The sequence below is a fragment of the Falco punctatus genome, assembly GCF_963210335.1.
Source record: "Falco punctatus genome assembly, chromosome: 8".
In the NCBI taxonomy this organism is placed as follows: domain Eukaryota; kingdom Metazoa; phylum Chordata; class Aves; order Falconiformes; family Falconidae; genus Falco; species Falco punctatus.
In genome coordinates, this window is record NC_137588.1 from 24200893 (window position 1) to 24217111 (window position 16219).

Consider the following 16219-nt stretch of genomic DNA (forward strand, 5'->3'; position numbering starts at 1 on the left):
TGAAAAGGTCATCATTATTAATTGCATGTGAAATACAAAACAGTGACTTTATAGTCTAGTGATAAATTTAAAACTGAAAGTCCACATATTTGAAAAAATCCTTGAGGTTAAATTCACATTAATGATTTTAGTCTGAGCGGTTATTTCCTGCAATTATATTATCATCAATGTTTTATCATTATTTTTTCCTTACATCTGAGAAAATTGAAACAAATATCCATCTTCTGTGTGGTGGCGTAGAATACACAAAGCAAGTCCTCACTGTTCATGTTCCTTAGAAATTTTTCAGTTGTTACTTGTTACTGCTGTACCAGCCACTAAGAAAAAATCACTAGACTTCCCAGAGACAGGGAAGGGAGGATAGGCTCTCCCATGCCTCTGAGCTTACAAAATCACAGTTTTCTCTAGCAATTCCACTTGCTTTCCACTGTCTATTGCACTCCAGAAAATCATCCCCTAAAAGAAGTGTTGAGCACATTCTGATCTTCAAAACATCACTCAGATCCACATTTCTTATTTGAATATGTGCTTCTGCCTCCGCTTCTGCTCCTGTCCTCCTATTAATGTAAAAGTGCCTCTTTCCTCCTGCAGTTGCTCTACCAGTGAGCCACCACTGAAGCACCTTACCCACCAGGTTTACAATGAAGGGAATACAGAAAATGTAAACACTTCCTTCTTCTTTCCCTCTGCCCTTCTCCCACATGCAAATCTGCTTACTTGAGTGGTATGGGAAACTTCACTAGCACAGGGAAGGGAAGTAGGCTGAAGCCAGTGCCATGGGTATGATGTACACCAAGAGCATAACTGGTTTTATATCTGCTTATTTGTAAATTTCTCAGTTTTAAATTAGAAGAAAGACAAGTTAAATGTATTATGTATTTATTATGGCAAAAAAAGCACATCCATCTTCTGTAAGATGGATAGAAAAAGACAACATTTTGTTCTGGTATGGAAATAAGTAACTGAATGAACAGAATCCTATAGAGAGGAAGGGAGGGTGTAGAAAGATAAAATAATGAGGGGAAAGTGTCTGTGGTTAGTCAGTCGTATTTATTGTTGTAAAATGTAACCTTTATAACCATTACCATGTAGTTAAATATAAATGTAATTATAATCAGTTACCACATTACTTCTTGCAATACTATGCATTCTGTGCCAGAGGTTTTTTTGGTTTTTTTTCATTTATTTCTCTAAGATCACTTAAACCACATTTGTGCAAGTTCAGGAAGCTGATAACACATGAACCCATGTCTTTCTATGTAAACTTCTTATCAGGATACTTTTGTTTCATCATCAAGCGGTGACATTTTTGGGTTTGCTCAATCTGCATGAAGTTTTTAACGTTAGCATTGAACGATACCTTTAGCTGGGCATGGAGAGCTTGATGCAGACTGACTTGTGTAATATTGCCTTTCTTAAAGCTTGAACATGATTAACAGTCAATCATCTATTGAAAACCTGCTTTCTTCAGATGGGACTAATCTGTCATTATGTTTCATATTTCATTAATCAAGTCTGACCTCGTAATAAGATCACAAACTACTAATGACACAGATGGAGATAACTGCAAACTTCGAAGACGGAAATTGTCCTTTCAAAGCGAAATAGAGAAAGGTAATTAACTTCATTTCTTACATTAGGCAGCACTGCTTCATTATTCATTGGTATTTCACTTGGTAATGTGGGCTACATTAGGGTCCCATGTTGGCTGTCACTGTAGCAGCTCTTGAGAACAGCTGAGCAGCAAAAACACTCTGTGCATTGTCCCCTAAATGGTTATGAGGATACTAGATAATCTAGGATTATTGTGGTCCATTATTATTAATGATTGTTGTTGTTGTTGTTATGATTGATCAATTATTATTGATCTAGGATACTAGAGGATATGAGTTTCACCATTTCATGACTTCACACCTATCAGTGCAGAGCTGTTCAAACACTAAGCTACCTTACTGCCATTGGTATATATATGTATATTATCTCTTAAGCAATATCTGTTTTCTGAGACACCATGTTTTAAGTTGTCTGGAGAAGCTAGTCTATTGGGTTCCTTATTAGCAGCATTGATTTTATTTTCTCAGCGAAGGTCTTTGTTGAGCTTGATGTGTTTCTCCCTAGAATAAAAATATTTTGTTTTCAGGACACAGTAGATTCATCGTAGTGAGATTTTGATTCATGTGGTAATGTGTAAATGGTTGTCCTGGCAACAGTTCAGGTAACATTTTCTGTGCTTATGTTTACCTTAGAGGCTTTGGGGAGTAATCCTAATGAAGGAAAATTCAGTGAAATATTAAACTATGTCACCAGTATTCAGTACTGCTAAATACCAGGAATATAGATAGTACCTGTGGTCAGACAGCAACAGTCATGAAGACAGCTAAACTGATACTCACAGGATTTTCGTTTTTATGTAGGGAAAGCACAATTCCTTGAATAACATCACAGTTTTATGGTCCAGTGGTTTGTCTGACAAATTAATGCTTCTGGTATGCCTGTCTTTCACACTCTGCAGTAAAACACCACTCCTAAATACAGCATAATACCAATTTATAGAGTTGCAGAGTAGCTGATAATAAATGGGAACACTTTAAACTTACATAGGAGGCATAACGCTCCATGAAGGAATACTTTAATCCAGAGTGTGGCTACTCAGAACAATGACATTGCTGTTCAATCAAAGAAGCGTCTTTAGGGCAGGAAGCCAAGACTGACAACAAATCTGTCACGAAAATGTCCCAATGAAATATTCAATCTGCTCTTTACAAAGAACCTGTTGACAGAGGCACTTTGCCTGAATAACCTTCACATTTCTTATGAAAAAAACATATGCTGCCACCTAAAAATTTACAGAATTTCAATGTAATTGAATGTAATTCAGAATTACAAATAGGCTTGTCAGGTGTCAATGCGGTACCAAGCCCCCTAGGTGTTTATGGTTCTTGCCCAGTAGATTACACTGAACATCCTGTTGGAGACATTTATTTGCATTACTTTTGAAAGAACATAATTTCCCACAGTTTTGTCTTTGAAAAGAAAAGACTTTGCACCATTGGGGAAGAAGAGACAAGACTGGCAAAAGCTCCTTAGTCTTGGTAATGACTGGATAGTATGTGGTAATGTCTGAGTTAAACAGAATGCAGTACATTGGAAGTGCATCTGAAGAGAAGATGCAATCATAAGAGCCCTTTGCTGAGAACTGAGTACACTTTTGGCCCACTGGCTTACTGGCCCTCTCCGGTCCCTGTTCAGATTCTTTGTATGTCACCATAGCCGCAACAGACACCTCATAGTCACAGACCTTCAATGTCACTTTTCTATGGCCCATCCTACATCCTGCATGAGTTTGTAGAGCACTAGAGGTTACTACTGGGTTGTAAAGTAATATTCTATTGATTTCAACACTTTACTTACAAGGGGGTGTGGCATCATATTTTGATTCAGCATAATTATTCTATAATCATAAATATTTGGGGATGATCCTGCAGGGTGCCTGAGAAGAACTGGAGTAGAAAAGACAGAGTTCCTGAACACACAGCTGGCAAATGCATTTCTGGTCGCTGTATTCTCACAGAGAAAAAAAAAAAAGTTTTAACCTTCATATTTTGATTTCAGGACTACATTTTGAACAGGATCGACACACACAGCTTTCTCACTCCTATATTTTGATATTTTGATATTTTAAATGTCTCTAAATTCTTACTGATTTGTAATTATTAGGAGGTGGGAATTGCTCATGAAATGGCCTTCTTGCTGGCATTCTTTACTTTCAGCTGTTGAACCACTAGCATATTATGCAGCTTGAAATTATATTGTTTCCATCTTTAGTGTGATCATCAGCGATTTTCTCCCTTTTGGAGTGCTAAAAATGGGATTGTGTTATCTCAGCCTTTAGTTCATGCTAGCCTGATTTGGACCTTGTTGCCATGGTAACTCTTCCTGCACGAGTTTTATCAGGGGTTAAACAAAATCAACACAGCTCTCCATTATGCATCTGCAGTTAGTACCACTAGTTTTCCAATTCCATGCAAGACCTTGTCACTCCACCTATTCATATTTTCACCATTTCTCACCTGTGTCAACAAAACTGATCTTAGCTATTACATTGGGATCTGCCATAATATGATTTTAAAGGGTACAAGGCTACTTGAGGGACCAGAGTTCTCTGGTTTCCAGAAAGAACTGCAATACCACAAGAGGTCCCCTGCAAAAAAATAACACACACACACACTACGTAGATGCTTATTCTTGCTCTCGCCCAAAAGAAATTCATCGCAAGTCTTTGAGAATACTGGATGATATACCTTGCACAGGGGCAGGTGCAGCCGTAGCCAGTTGCCATAGATGCTTGACAGTCAGCCAAGAAACATTCCATGACTGCTTAAAGCAAGCAGTATTCCTGCCTGGCGGCTCCAAACAAAGCTTTCAGCTGGGCTGGCAAGTTAGTCTCCTGCTGAAAAATAGGGACAATGAGCTGCTGCATCTACATTCAATTGTCTCTTCCAGCAGTTCAGAATACAATCCTTTCTTGCCCATTTCTCCTTTTCCTCCAGTATTTCTGTGGAAGTTATCTAATTTCAAGGGAAATACATATGAGCAAGAAGTTTCTTCTGCTCTGTCAGTTCTGAGTGCAGATCTATTATCCCATGGTGAATGGGGCATCACTAGAGTTGATTACATCCATCTGAAATCCATACACATGAAAAATACAAAAGTTACAGGCAGAATATAAGTAAGCTCACTGAGAGCTTCAAAACTTGAGGCTTTGAAAAGTCTTTTCTGGAGTTCAAGCATTATTACTTTTGCTAGTATCTTGTTTAACTTTTTCTTAATGTTGGCTCTAAACCTTAACATTCTTGGGACTGTTCCTGTGTCCAATTATTCTCATTAAAAGATCTTCTTTGCATTTAACTCACATAACCCATAACTGAAGTTCTGGACCTGTTCTGGGCACTCACATATAATTTTCTTGAAGCCCTAGAAGCAATCAGGTATAAAATCTTTTCCAAGGAAAAAATTGATTTGGGGCCAAAACTGCACTTGTTACATAACCAAATCATAGCCACCCTTTCTTCTTTTGACAGGGTATATAGGATCTTTCCATCATTTCCAGGCTCATAAAATACTGGCTAAATAAACCAGCACGGACATAATAACTGGGAATGTAATGATGATGTCACTGAAATAAATCTTTATTCTGCATTTTTAGCTGTGATCCAAAAACAATAACATCATCACGTGGACCCTGGCTTAGAAGATGATAAAAACTCCAACGGAGTTATATTTTTAAATTAATAACCAGAGATTCAGGCAGCTAGTGATACTTAATCTTTAACATTTTCCAGCTCTCATGTCAGTTTGTCAGAATTCATAACAATGAATTCTTATTTCCATGGATGTGATTTTAAAAGGCCACAAAATAAAGTTCTTATGAAATCTTGTTACACAATTATTGCATGCACTAACCCAGATTGACACAGACTGTAACAATCAAGTGGGATACAAAATGTGTTTTGCGGTGTTTCATTTTTAGGATATTGTTAACTAAGTAAACTTATATAGTTCTTAATTTTAATTTGAAGGGTCATGCTTTTTGACCAGACTTTTCCTAAAGTAGCTACTGATCTATTCTCAAAGCAAGCACAGAAGCCAGAGTTCTAATAAACTTTTAATTGAATCTTGATTAGTATAGCTACCTTAAGTGTAGAGTGCTTGTCGTTACTATCCAGGCTAAGAAGCCAAACCATTAACATAGCTTTATTACAAGGTACCCAGGGGCCATGGCTGGCAATTACAGAAGAACAGGAAATCTTTCAGGAACTGGTTCTCCTGCCTAAAAGTATAAGGTGAAGCAGTACTGAGAGAATGGGGAAACATCCCTCTGCCCCTGCTCTCTCCCATCCTTGTCCCCTTCCCTCAGCTTTATTTAAATGATTATTTTACAAATAGATGACTCAGCTGAGCACTGTGCTGTGTCCCCAGCAAGAAAGTAGGGTAAGAATCTGGACAAAACTTGAAGCTCTTACCTAACTGTGTTAAACTGTTAATATTATGCTGATGAAGTTTGCTTGGGCTTAATTAGAAAAGAGTTTCTAATATTCAGCCAGAGTGTCAGGTGGCTAAATGACCAGCAAACAACTAATATCTTGGCAGGCAGCATATGGCCTGAAACAAGACCTCATGTCTCCAAAATCTTAACCTTCAGCATGAAACCCCTAAGAGAAAGTACGTGGTCATCAGAGAGCCCATCACTGCCATGTTCCATCTGCTCCTATTATCATTATTGTTACTGCTGTTACACAGTGCCTAGGAGCCCCCTCAGTGCGTAGGAGCCCCCTCGGGGAGCTTCCAAAGAAGAGACTTGTTTCCAGAGGCCAAAACTGATTGAAACGTTGTATGCAGTCACACATACACATAGCTATCCTTTAGGAAAAAAAAAAAAATAAATAGTACTACAGTGAAAGCTGAATTCCTTGTAAAAGATAGGAGAATTCTAAACGTGATAGGAGAACTACTTTGGCCTTTTCCCTGAATCCCTTCTGAGATGCATGTTTATAATTCTTTGTTTCTGATTTTTTAAGTATAGTATTATTTCCTGAAGTATAAATCAAGATTTTTCCTTCCATTATTATCTGATTAGCATTAAAGTTGATACGAAGCCAGACAGAGCAAAGAAAACTCAGAGATAAGTCTGTCACTCCACCCCTAACTTATGTCATTGTACTGAAGATGGCATAAAATAGTTACAAATGAAGGACTGCATATTCACTTCAACTTTGAAATTCTTGGCTTTTAAAATATGTCTCAAATTTAGTTATTCAAAACTAGCTTCTTTCTTACTCCATTAAAAAAAAAAAGGAACATGGATCCTTATGGAAAAGTTACCCACTCTTTAGTCCAGGCTGGCAAGGGGAGGTTTCAGCATCTTCTGCTGTTCCCTATTTCCAGAATGATCCAAACCGTCGCAGCTCAGAGAGGAAACACAGCAGAAGACACATTAACTTACCGAACTCTCATAAGCAGCACTGAGACAGAACAGTAATTCAAACAGGTCACTCCTTCATCTCCTCCACCATCACTACCCAACCTACCGGAACCTTTCCTCAAAATTACCAGGACTTGCTCTAACAATGCAGTTTCACTAGTTTGTAACTTTAGGTTCCCCAGCGATGACTTAGAACCTCCCAAATTCTGAATGAAATTGGAATTAAAGGAATCTTGTATCATTAAAAACAGTCACAGAAAAATAAGAACTTAAAACTTTTTTACTACAGAGAGGGGAAAATGTTTTAACTTCCCTAAAATACAACCAGTAACATACTTTTCCTAGGAACAGGAATCTTCCTGCATCAGGTTCTAGACAGACATTGTTTTTCCTGACTGTCCTGACAACGGACAATTTTCTCTTCAGCTGAAAAATGGTAGAATGTTTTGTTCAAGTTGTTCATCTTCTGGAATGGACTTTCAGATGACCTTTCCTGGGACATGTTCCTTGTCAGGACATGAGTTGAGGCTGTTTTGATGAACATCCAGACGTCACGATGCAGGGTCAGGACTCTGAGGCTAAGTGTAGGCCAGGTTGATTCTGAGAGACAAGAGTTCAAGCACTAAAATTCAAGATTCATAAATGTCTTAGGTTTGTTTAAATGAATTCATGTTAAGTTATAGTACTTTCTAATGTTTCATAATGGTTAAATATCTCTATAGACAAAGCCAAAATCACTCTTCAAATTTTCGGGTAGCAAAGGTGGAGTAGCTCTCATTTTAAATGTTACATACCAAATGAAGTCCAGAATTTTATTATTGCTCATTATGAGTTTGTAAAGATTGTGGGGATCATATCCTTCTCCCATGAAAAATAAATCTACTAAAGTTCTTCTTACTGCTTCCCATAAGACTGTTTGAAAATCAGTACAGTTTTCTTTCTGAAGGTTTTAAATTCACTAAAATTAAGCAATTAAGAGTTAATAGAACTTACGAATTAAAAATCCACTCAAGTCTGTCATTGGAAGGTCCTGTATGAATGTAATTTTCAAGTAACAGTATTAATTGCAGGCTGCATTAAGAGATCAAATCTAAAAGACCCAAGTCAAAGAAAGGATGGCAACAGGAATAAAGCTGTCAGGCATCTTGCCTGTGGATTTCATTGATATAGCAATATATCTTAAAGGAATAAAAATTACTTTAACTTTTTTCTTTTATTCTTAGATACATGAAAAATATGGCCCAAAGATGTATCTTCACCATAGCAACAGTTATCTACTGAATGACCGTCTGGGTTGCTTTTTATTTTCATGTTTACAAGCAGACAGATTCCTCCTTTTTGATATTCTTCTATTACTCAGTCTGTCAGAAGGCACTCCTTTATATTTAGCAATGTACTCCATAACACTCACATTCAACTAAGTATGAAGCAAACCACAAGGAGAAAGAATTAGAAGCATTTTAATTAGCAGTTTAATAATCTTAACGTTCCTGATTGGCATTCCGTAAAGCTGTTTAGCCTGCATAAAACTTGAGTAGACATCTCTGGAATCACCCCTCATTATATATTTTTGATGTTACAGTTAATTTATATTACCAGTAATTTTTTATATTACAGAAATATTATGTATCAATTATATTGTTCTTACATGACTAAGTGAAAAAACAGCTTTTGATTTTTTGACATCTTTGAGATTTTGCACTTTTTCGACCCTTTTTGTGGTGTTATATATAACATACTATTTGAAATGATTGGTCACTGACTTTTCATTCCAAATATTTGCTGCCTGTGGTGCACAGGTGGGCACATAAGGCATTTTTCTGTGCTCTGACAAGGTAACTGATATTTTTCAATTAAACAACAGATAACAAGCAGTCACGATGACTAGCAAATATTTTGTTCATGTGTAGGAAGGACAGATTGACCACTGCAGGAATATTTGTGAATATCACTAAGAAAGAGCTAATAACAGTTGAACCAAAATATTTGCCGGGGATCTGAAGATCTGCAGACCTTTTGAGCAATCAACCATCCCTCCTCCCAAGTTTACAAGTGTGCATTTCTCCTTACCAAGGGACGTACTTGGTGTAGCGTAAAATAACATAGTAGGTTTTCTTAAAGGAGAGGGAAGATGTCATGTCTGCTGAACAGATCTATAGTTATGCAGATCATAATGATAAGGATTATCTGTTTAATAGTTTGGGATATAAATTGCTTTCTTCAGGGGTGAAGAAGTCATTCACCTCATTTCCTGCACAAAATTGAATTTGTCTAGGCATATTATGAGACTTTATAGTGGATGGCTGAAAAAGGGAGTAAATATTTGCTACCTTCTGAAACACTAGGCTACATAGCTAGCCTGAGAATGACAAATTCCAGTTAATGAAATTACAGTGATATTAAACAATGCTGCTCCACATGTAATATATTACTGACACTTTCACCAATACTGTTTACAGCAGACTAATATGTTATGAGTAAATATGCCTAGATCATGCTGGCTGCCACTGTCCGAATAACGGAAAACTTCAGTAATACAGGCTGACAATGGCACACAAAAGAAATTTGTTTGATCTCTGGTGACCATTCCACCAAGCTGGATTTTATGCCAGTATTTCTGTGAGTCCCTGTCATAGCTATATTTCTTTGCCCTCAGGACAACCCCATTTCTTCCCTTCCTTTGCCAGTGCAATTGCGAAAAGCGGGACACAAACCTTCTGATAATTACTATGAAGGTTTTGGAATTTCCAGACAGCAAATGTCAGAGGACATTCCCTGTAAACTTGGCAGGCAACCAAAATACATAGTAGGCTAAAATGAGACTCATAAATAGTGTAAAAAATTTTTGTATGTGTTTGGTAAAGGAGGAAGTTACAAAACAATCATCGTCAGCAAAACAGTTTCTAACAGTCAGAATCAGAGTGTGAAACTTGTCTTACTGGAAAAGGAAGTAGGAAGCACTGAGATGAGGGTGGGTTTTTAATGATTACATTTATTTTGGAAACAGAAGAGAAAGGAGAAGAAAAGCCTATTGAAACCTGGAGTCTGTGTGATAGATCCATACATACACATACACAGAAAACTCTTCTGTTCTGGAAAATTAATTGCAAACCAATGACCGGATTTCATTACAGAGGGAAGGACAAATTGGAGAAATTCATACTCTGAATAAGGCACTACCTAGATATTCTTTGTAATACGTTTCCACTGAGCTACAGAGGCACTGCTAAGCCGTTGATCTGAGGTACAGAGCTTGCACCATTGTCAGGTCCTGCAGAGCCAAATAAAAAAATGCAGTTTCCATTTAAATTCCTTCTTTAGGTGAAGAGTATCACAGGATTGTTCTCCAGACAGATGAATCTTTAGCATTACATGAGTCTCTTAAAAGGAAAACAACTTTGGACTCTCTGAATGTAGCCAGATGGCTAGCAAATAAAGCAACAGCAGTAAAGCCAAAGATGCATATTTTGAAATAGATCAGCTGATGAATAAATCTTCCCAGATTTCAATAGGCAGAACCCTACATTCAACAGATCTCCACTTTCCTTCTAATGACAGTGAGTTCATTATACCAGGACAGCATTTGGAAAAGTGTTCTGTTATTCTGACGTAGATGGAGGGATATCGCTTGAATTACCCTGGTTTTACAGCAATGTAATTGTTAGCAGAATCTGGCTTCTGGTTCCTAGATGTTTTAGTATTCCATGATTATGACAGATAAGACAGTCTGCTATACTTCAGCTTCTATACAATTTTTTCATTAGTTTCAATGACCTCCTCTTAAAATTAGTCCACTGATTGATTTGTATTCCACAGGGTGCTCATTACAGTCACCGTTAGTGCACAAAATCCCATGAACATAAAAAATTACCCTAAAAAATGGCAATTTCAAGCTTTCATTAGAAGGTCTTTTTCACAGGTTGAAGTCAGTCAAGCAGTAAGTAATTAAGACAATTTACTGTAGTGTGACTGTATGCATTTCACTGTATATTCCCACAAGAAAAGCCACAGGAGACATCCACATTAGAATTTTCTTATGAAGCTTTCTTTTGGTTTTGTACTATTTTGGAGATGGGATTGTAGACAACGTGGTACTTGACTATCCAGTCTGAGCATTCCTCACGCTTTACACTGCCAGTCCATTTGCATCTGTATTGATGCCTTTGCAGTGTTAGATATCCTCAGTATCACCCAAAACTAGCGATCCTGCTTACCAGGAGCCAAATAAAGTCACCTCAGTCCAGGGCTGTGTTAATTGCCCTGGGAGACTCTAGAGGGTACAGTTAGAGGGGGCAGTTACAGGAGACCTGCTTTGGCATTGGTGTTACTGTGGTCACCGTTACCTGCCTTCGCTGCTCACGGCTGCCTGGCCTCCTGTGCAGTGCTCTGTATGGATGCTGCATTCTCTTTACATGCAGATCAAGAGGATTAGATGAGGCCACAGTTTCATTTCCTTACAGTGACCAGAAAACAGAGAAGAGATCTAGGGAATATACTAAATGTTGTATTAACCACTGCTCTAGGCTGTAAAGACTACAGACATTCCAGAGTTATGTTGATTAGTAATTAGCACAAAGCAGATGGGAAATCATGCTGTCTCCTCAGAAGTTAATGCAAACTAGTTACAGTATTTATAAGTTGTTGAGACTACCCTGCTAAAACGTGTTTAAATAAATAGCAGAACTGGAATTATCTTGACATTTCAGTTAAAAATAGGTAAAACCAAATACTGAATTGGAAATTGGCTTCAAGTTTATGTTGAAAAGAGATCAGGAGTTCTCTGTATTTCATAAATGATCATTCTTGGGTTTAAAACCCATTTTATTTTTACAGTGTGTTTTTAAAGGCATCTAGGTTTTATGTGTCACTTCTTAAGAGGACTGAATCTGCTCACTTAGAGCTACAGATCTCACTATAGACCCTGAATATGATTAATGAAAGAGTCATTCTCAACTCCATTGGTATTCTGCTGCCATATATATCACAGCATGTTGGGTACTTTTCTTATTTAAAAGATTGGACATTCAGAGAATCACAATTAATTCTAAAAGCTAAGGAATTTAGGCTACTTTGGAAAGTTGTTTTGAGATCATCCCTCAAAGACAGACAAGGAACTCACTTCTTTCTGTACCCAGGGCTTCTCTCTACTGTATCAATCCTAAATATAGGTTTGACAGTACTGAGCATGGAGAAATATGCTCTCTGTTTCGGTGGGCATAGACATTTTGAGGTTGAGTGGTTGATTAATGCATTTGCCTTTTCTGGGAAAAGAATAATCAGCAAAAATGCTCTTATGTGGGCATAACTTAAATGAGTAGTTCTGATACTGACTCTGACATCCATGACTGTTAGCTTGTCAAGACTGTGAAAAATGCCCAAGAATGTGAGAAATTGGAATAGGGAATGAAATAATAAATTATTTTTTTAAAACTTTGGAATATAAGGCTTTCTCAAATCTCATCCTCACCTGAAAGAAACAGTGAGTAAACAGGAGGGCTATGTTGGATAAAACTTTGCTTATACCAAAACAGCAAACATTTTCCATCATGAGTTATGTTTTAGGGACTATGAATCCTTGCCATATACATACAGATGTCTTCTAGGACTTCAAAATAAATATAAATCTCCTCTGATACAGGAATCAAAAAAGGCTTTACAGTAATTTATTCTAGTAGATGGTGAACTTCCTAACTGGTACAATAATCATCTCCATCCTCAGACCAGAATAAACTAGAACATAATCTCATGAACTGCGTACTATTGTACACAATTATTTATGTTTAACAGATTATTTTAAAGAGGATGATCAGAGTGATCCTGAACCCTCAGAAGACACCACCAGATACTATCAATCTACTAAGAAACACTTTGAGGAGAAAAAAAGTGGCTCATCATCTTTTGTGTCCTCCATTGAAGATGAGCAAAAGCCGCTGTTCTCTGGGATAGCTGATTATCCATCTGTAACAGAGAAGACCACAGACGTGGACTTTGAAGAAATGGTTCATGCCACAGAAGAAATTCTTCTTGACAAAAGAAGCAGTTCTTGCAAAGGTAATCTAGCTGTTACTGTTTTGTAAAGTTTGAGTAGACATCTATTTTAGCCTATCAAAAATAATATTCTGAATGGCACTATTGATTCTTTAAATAATATTTACTTTTGTATTTCCTGAAATTTTAACAAGAAAAAATATTTTAGATCAAAAATTATTATTATTCAAGAAGATTAATGCAGTTTAATACCCTAGCTTTGGGACTGGATTACAGAATCTCCAAAAGGCTATGCCAGGTTTTATTCATAAATTATCTTGTAACTCAGCTGCGTTAGGAAAGTCATTTAAACTCTAAAATTGCCAATTAGTCCTGGACTTCATTGAGTGACCATGGATGAAAACTGTACTCAAAGCAGAAAAGAATCTCTCAGAGGGTGTTTGATATACCAGGGATGGGTGACAGTAAAAAATCCTAGACAGCGAGAGCTAGATAAACCTAGTGATGATTGCACACGACATGCACCAAAAAAAAAAAAAAAAATTTCAGGGAACTAGTTTCATTCCTTGCATTGACAAGGCACAATGACTATTAAGTGACAAAAATCCATAATAGCTTGAAAGAATACTATCCCATTTTGCTGCATGTGTTGCTTAAAAGGAGTACCATTACCTCACACAGAACAAATCCTGACTTCCATAAGTAAAACACAAGAACAAAGATTTGAGCTTTTGTATATGACAAACGATCAGAAACTATTAAGTAATTGCAGTTACTTTTACATAAAGATAAATCACATAATTAAAGTTACATCTAATATACTAAAATATTAATTTTCTCAGTGATATCAAGGGAAATTAATGAAAAGCTCCAGATTAATATACAATTTAAATATTGCTGAAAGTTCATTTATAATTGGTTTAGTCTGAAGGGAAGAATTACGTATTTACTATTTAATGCTGTTTTCCCCAGCAGTTTGTTTTCATTTAGGCAATTTAACCTTTTAACCATCATTCAATAAATTTCAGGCTTTTAGGCTATAATTTTAAACAAATGTAATGACTAATCAGGCCAAACAATGTTATTTTTACATTTCAAAGGTATGAATATTTGAAGTTTGGGCTTCTCAGGTTGTCTATATAAATCCGCAGCACATAAACTTGTTGCATACATACTGCAATTTGAAAGCTTACCTTTCCCCTACCAATAGCCAGAAATGTGTCCTTGCAGCTATAGCAACGTTTTCCAAGGCAACCTATTGCAGATTTTATGTGAGCTAAATTTAGCGTGTCTAAAGGTTATATATTTTGATTAAGACCACATTCCTTTTTTCCACTCTGTAATCTAGCACTTCTGGTAATGTGTATGAAAGCTCATTACCTTTCTTGCAACTTTCATAAAAACTTCAAGGTCAATAGAATAAAATCAGCTTTGATTGATACGTGTTTAAAATGAAATTCTTACTCCTGCTATTAATTAGAGATTGATCATAACTTATGATAAATGTAGTTATAAGCATAATGAAATTTTGAAATAAACTCTGTTTGTAGGTATGTATGTTTATAATCCTCATATAGTATGGTACCTTATAAATCTTGAATGCAAAAGCACTTTATAAAGCCACTGCAGTTCATTACCACTGTGACTGATACTTATTCAATTATCTTTAGTTCTGTCTTAAGTTTTGGTCATTGCTGTCGATGAATGGAAAGACTATTAATAATAGATTGTATAATGTGGGCAGAAAATGCCTAAACTTCTTCCTCACAATCCTAAAATGCACCTTTTAATGTTAAAACATATGACTCTCTTGAGAAGACCTAATATTTTTTCTGTAGCTGCTTAATCTCTATATTGTGGAAAAATGCTAATTTTTATTTTCACTTGGTCATTAGTTGGGCTATGAGACTGGTTCTTAAAGTGAACCTAGTTATACATTGGTTGATTTAGTTCTCAGTTTAGGATTCTTCAGCCCCTGGAAGACCATAGTTGGTTATAAAGTTGTAACTGCTGTTGGGCTTTTCTGGGGTTACTCGTGTATGTGGAAGTACCTGAAAAGATGATTAGAACAGTACAATACTGTATATTAACTTGCTTATAGTGTCTGAACTTATTTTATAAATCAAGAGCCAATTCATTGGCTTTGTCACAAATTAAATGTTTATTGTAATGGTCTACAAATACATATTCTGGGACAAGAAACAGCTGTGATTTCCCTAGGATAATCCACAGGATTGAAAAAATACATGATTTTATTTAATGATTTTTTGTGTAAAATTATGAACAACTTGGTTTTTACAGGACATTAAAAAGCAGTGAAATGTATGGCCTATGTTTTCAGTTTCTACTCCTGAAATTCACTGCTTAAAAATAAGTCCACTGGATTTACAGCACCCACTGCACCCATACCCATAGTTTAAATTTTACACCTGAATTTGTCAGTCTGCTCCACTCACTTTTCTGAGAGCTTTCCAGCTTCCTGGGCACTACAAATTGTGCCATGTGTGCCAACTAAAACCAAATTACATGTTTCTGTGACAGTTTTGCCTCTTTCCTTCTGTTGGCTTAAGTGGCTGAGGAGCTGAACAGGTTTCTGTGTGGCCAAGATGAAATCTCTTTCCCCTTCCTCTTCTGCCTGGTGCATAAAATCAGTTATAGGTCATGCCACGTGAAATTCAGACACTCTCTACTGCTCCAGGAAACCTTCTACCACCTGCTAACCAAAGATCAGATAATGCAGTAAGCACCTTTCTCCGATACAAAATGACAAGAAAGGCTCCTCCTCCACTTGAAGTCTTGTAGTGAGAGCTCCCCTTCCTGGCTAAATCTACTTGAAATATTAAATCTGAACAGGATTTTATTTTTATTTTTTTTAATTTCTTTAGTTGGACCAACACTGCTCAAAGATGTGTTTGAAAGGATTAGCTAATAGCATTTGGACAAACCTCTCACGTCACCCACACTGTTTTTTTCTTTTCTTCAAAACGTGGCTCTGGCTGCTGTGGTTTCTTAGAAAAACGTCACAAGTGTGAAATGAATGTAACCTGTGCTGAGTTGTCAGTATGCAGTGCCAAGAGGAGTGTTAGGAGACGCTCTGAGCAAACCATTCAGGGACTGCTGGGCGGTGTGGGATTCAAATCCAACTGCTCACACAGCAGAGGCTGACACCTTACAGACAGTCAAGGATTTTGTCCGGCTGCATGTTGAAGCAGCAGCCTGAACGCAGTAAGAACTTTCAATACATTCCGC

The 16219-nt window shown here is 36.9% G+C and overlaps 1 protein-coding gene across 2 annotated transcripts in view; it reads left to right on the forward strand.

The window, feature by feature from the left end:
• The window catches only part of KCNH7 (potassium voltage-gated channel subfamily H member 7), a 232842-nt gene that overhangs the window by 207978 nt on the left and 8645 nt on the right, over window positions 1-16219 (forward strand). For both annotated transcript variants that reach the window (XM_080399102.1, XM_080399103.1), the window contains 2 exons: window positions 1515-1614; window positions 12770-13033. In XM_080399102.1, the coding sequence (XP_080255228.1) occupies window positions 1515-1614; window positions 12770-13033 (364 nt within the window). The remainder of the gene's footprint in view (window positions 1-1514; window positions 1615-12769; window positions 13034-16219) is intronic.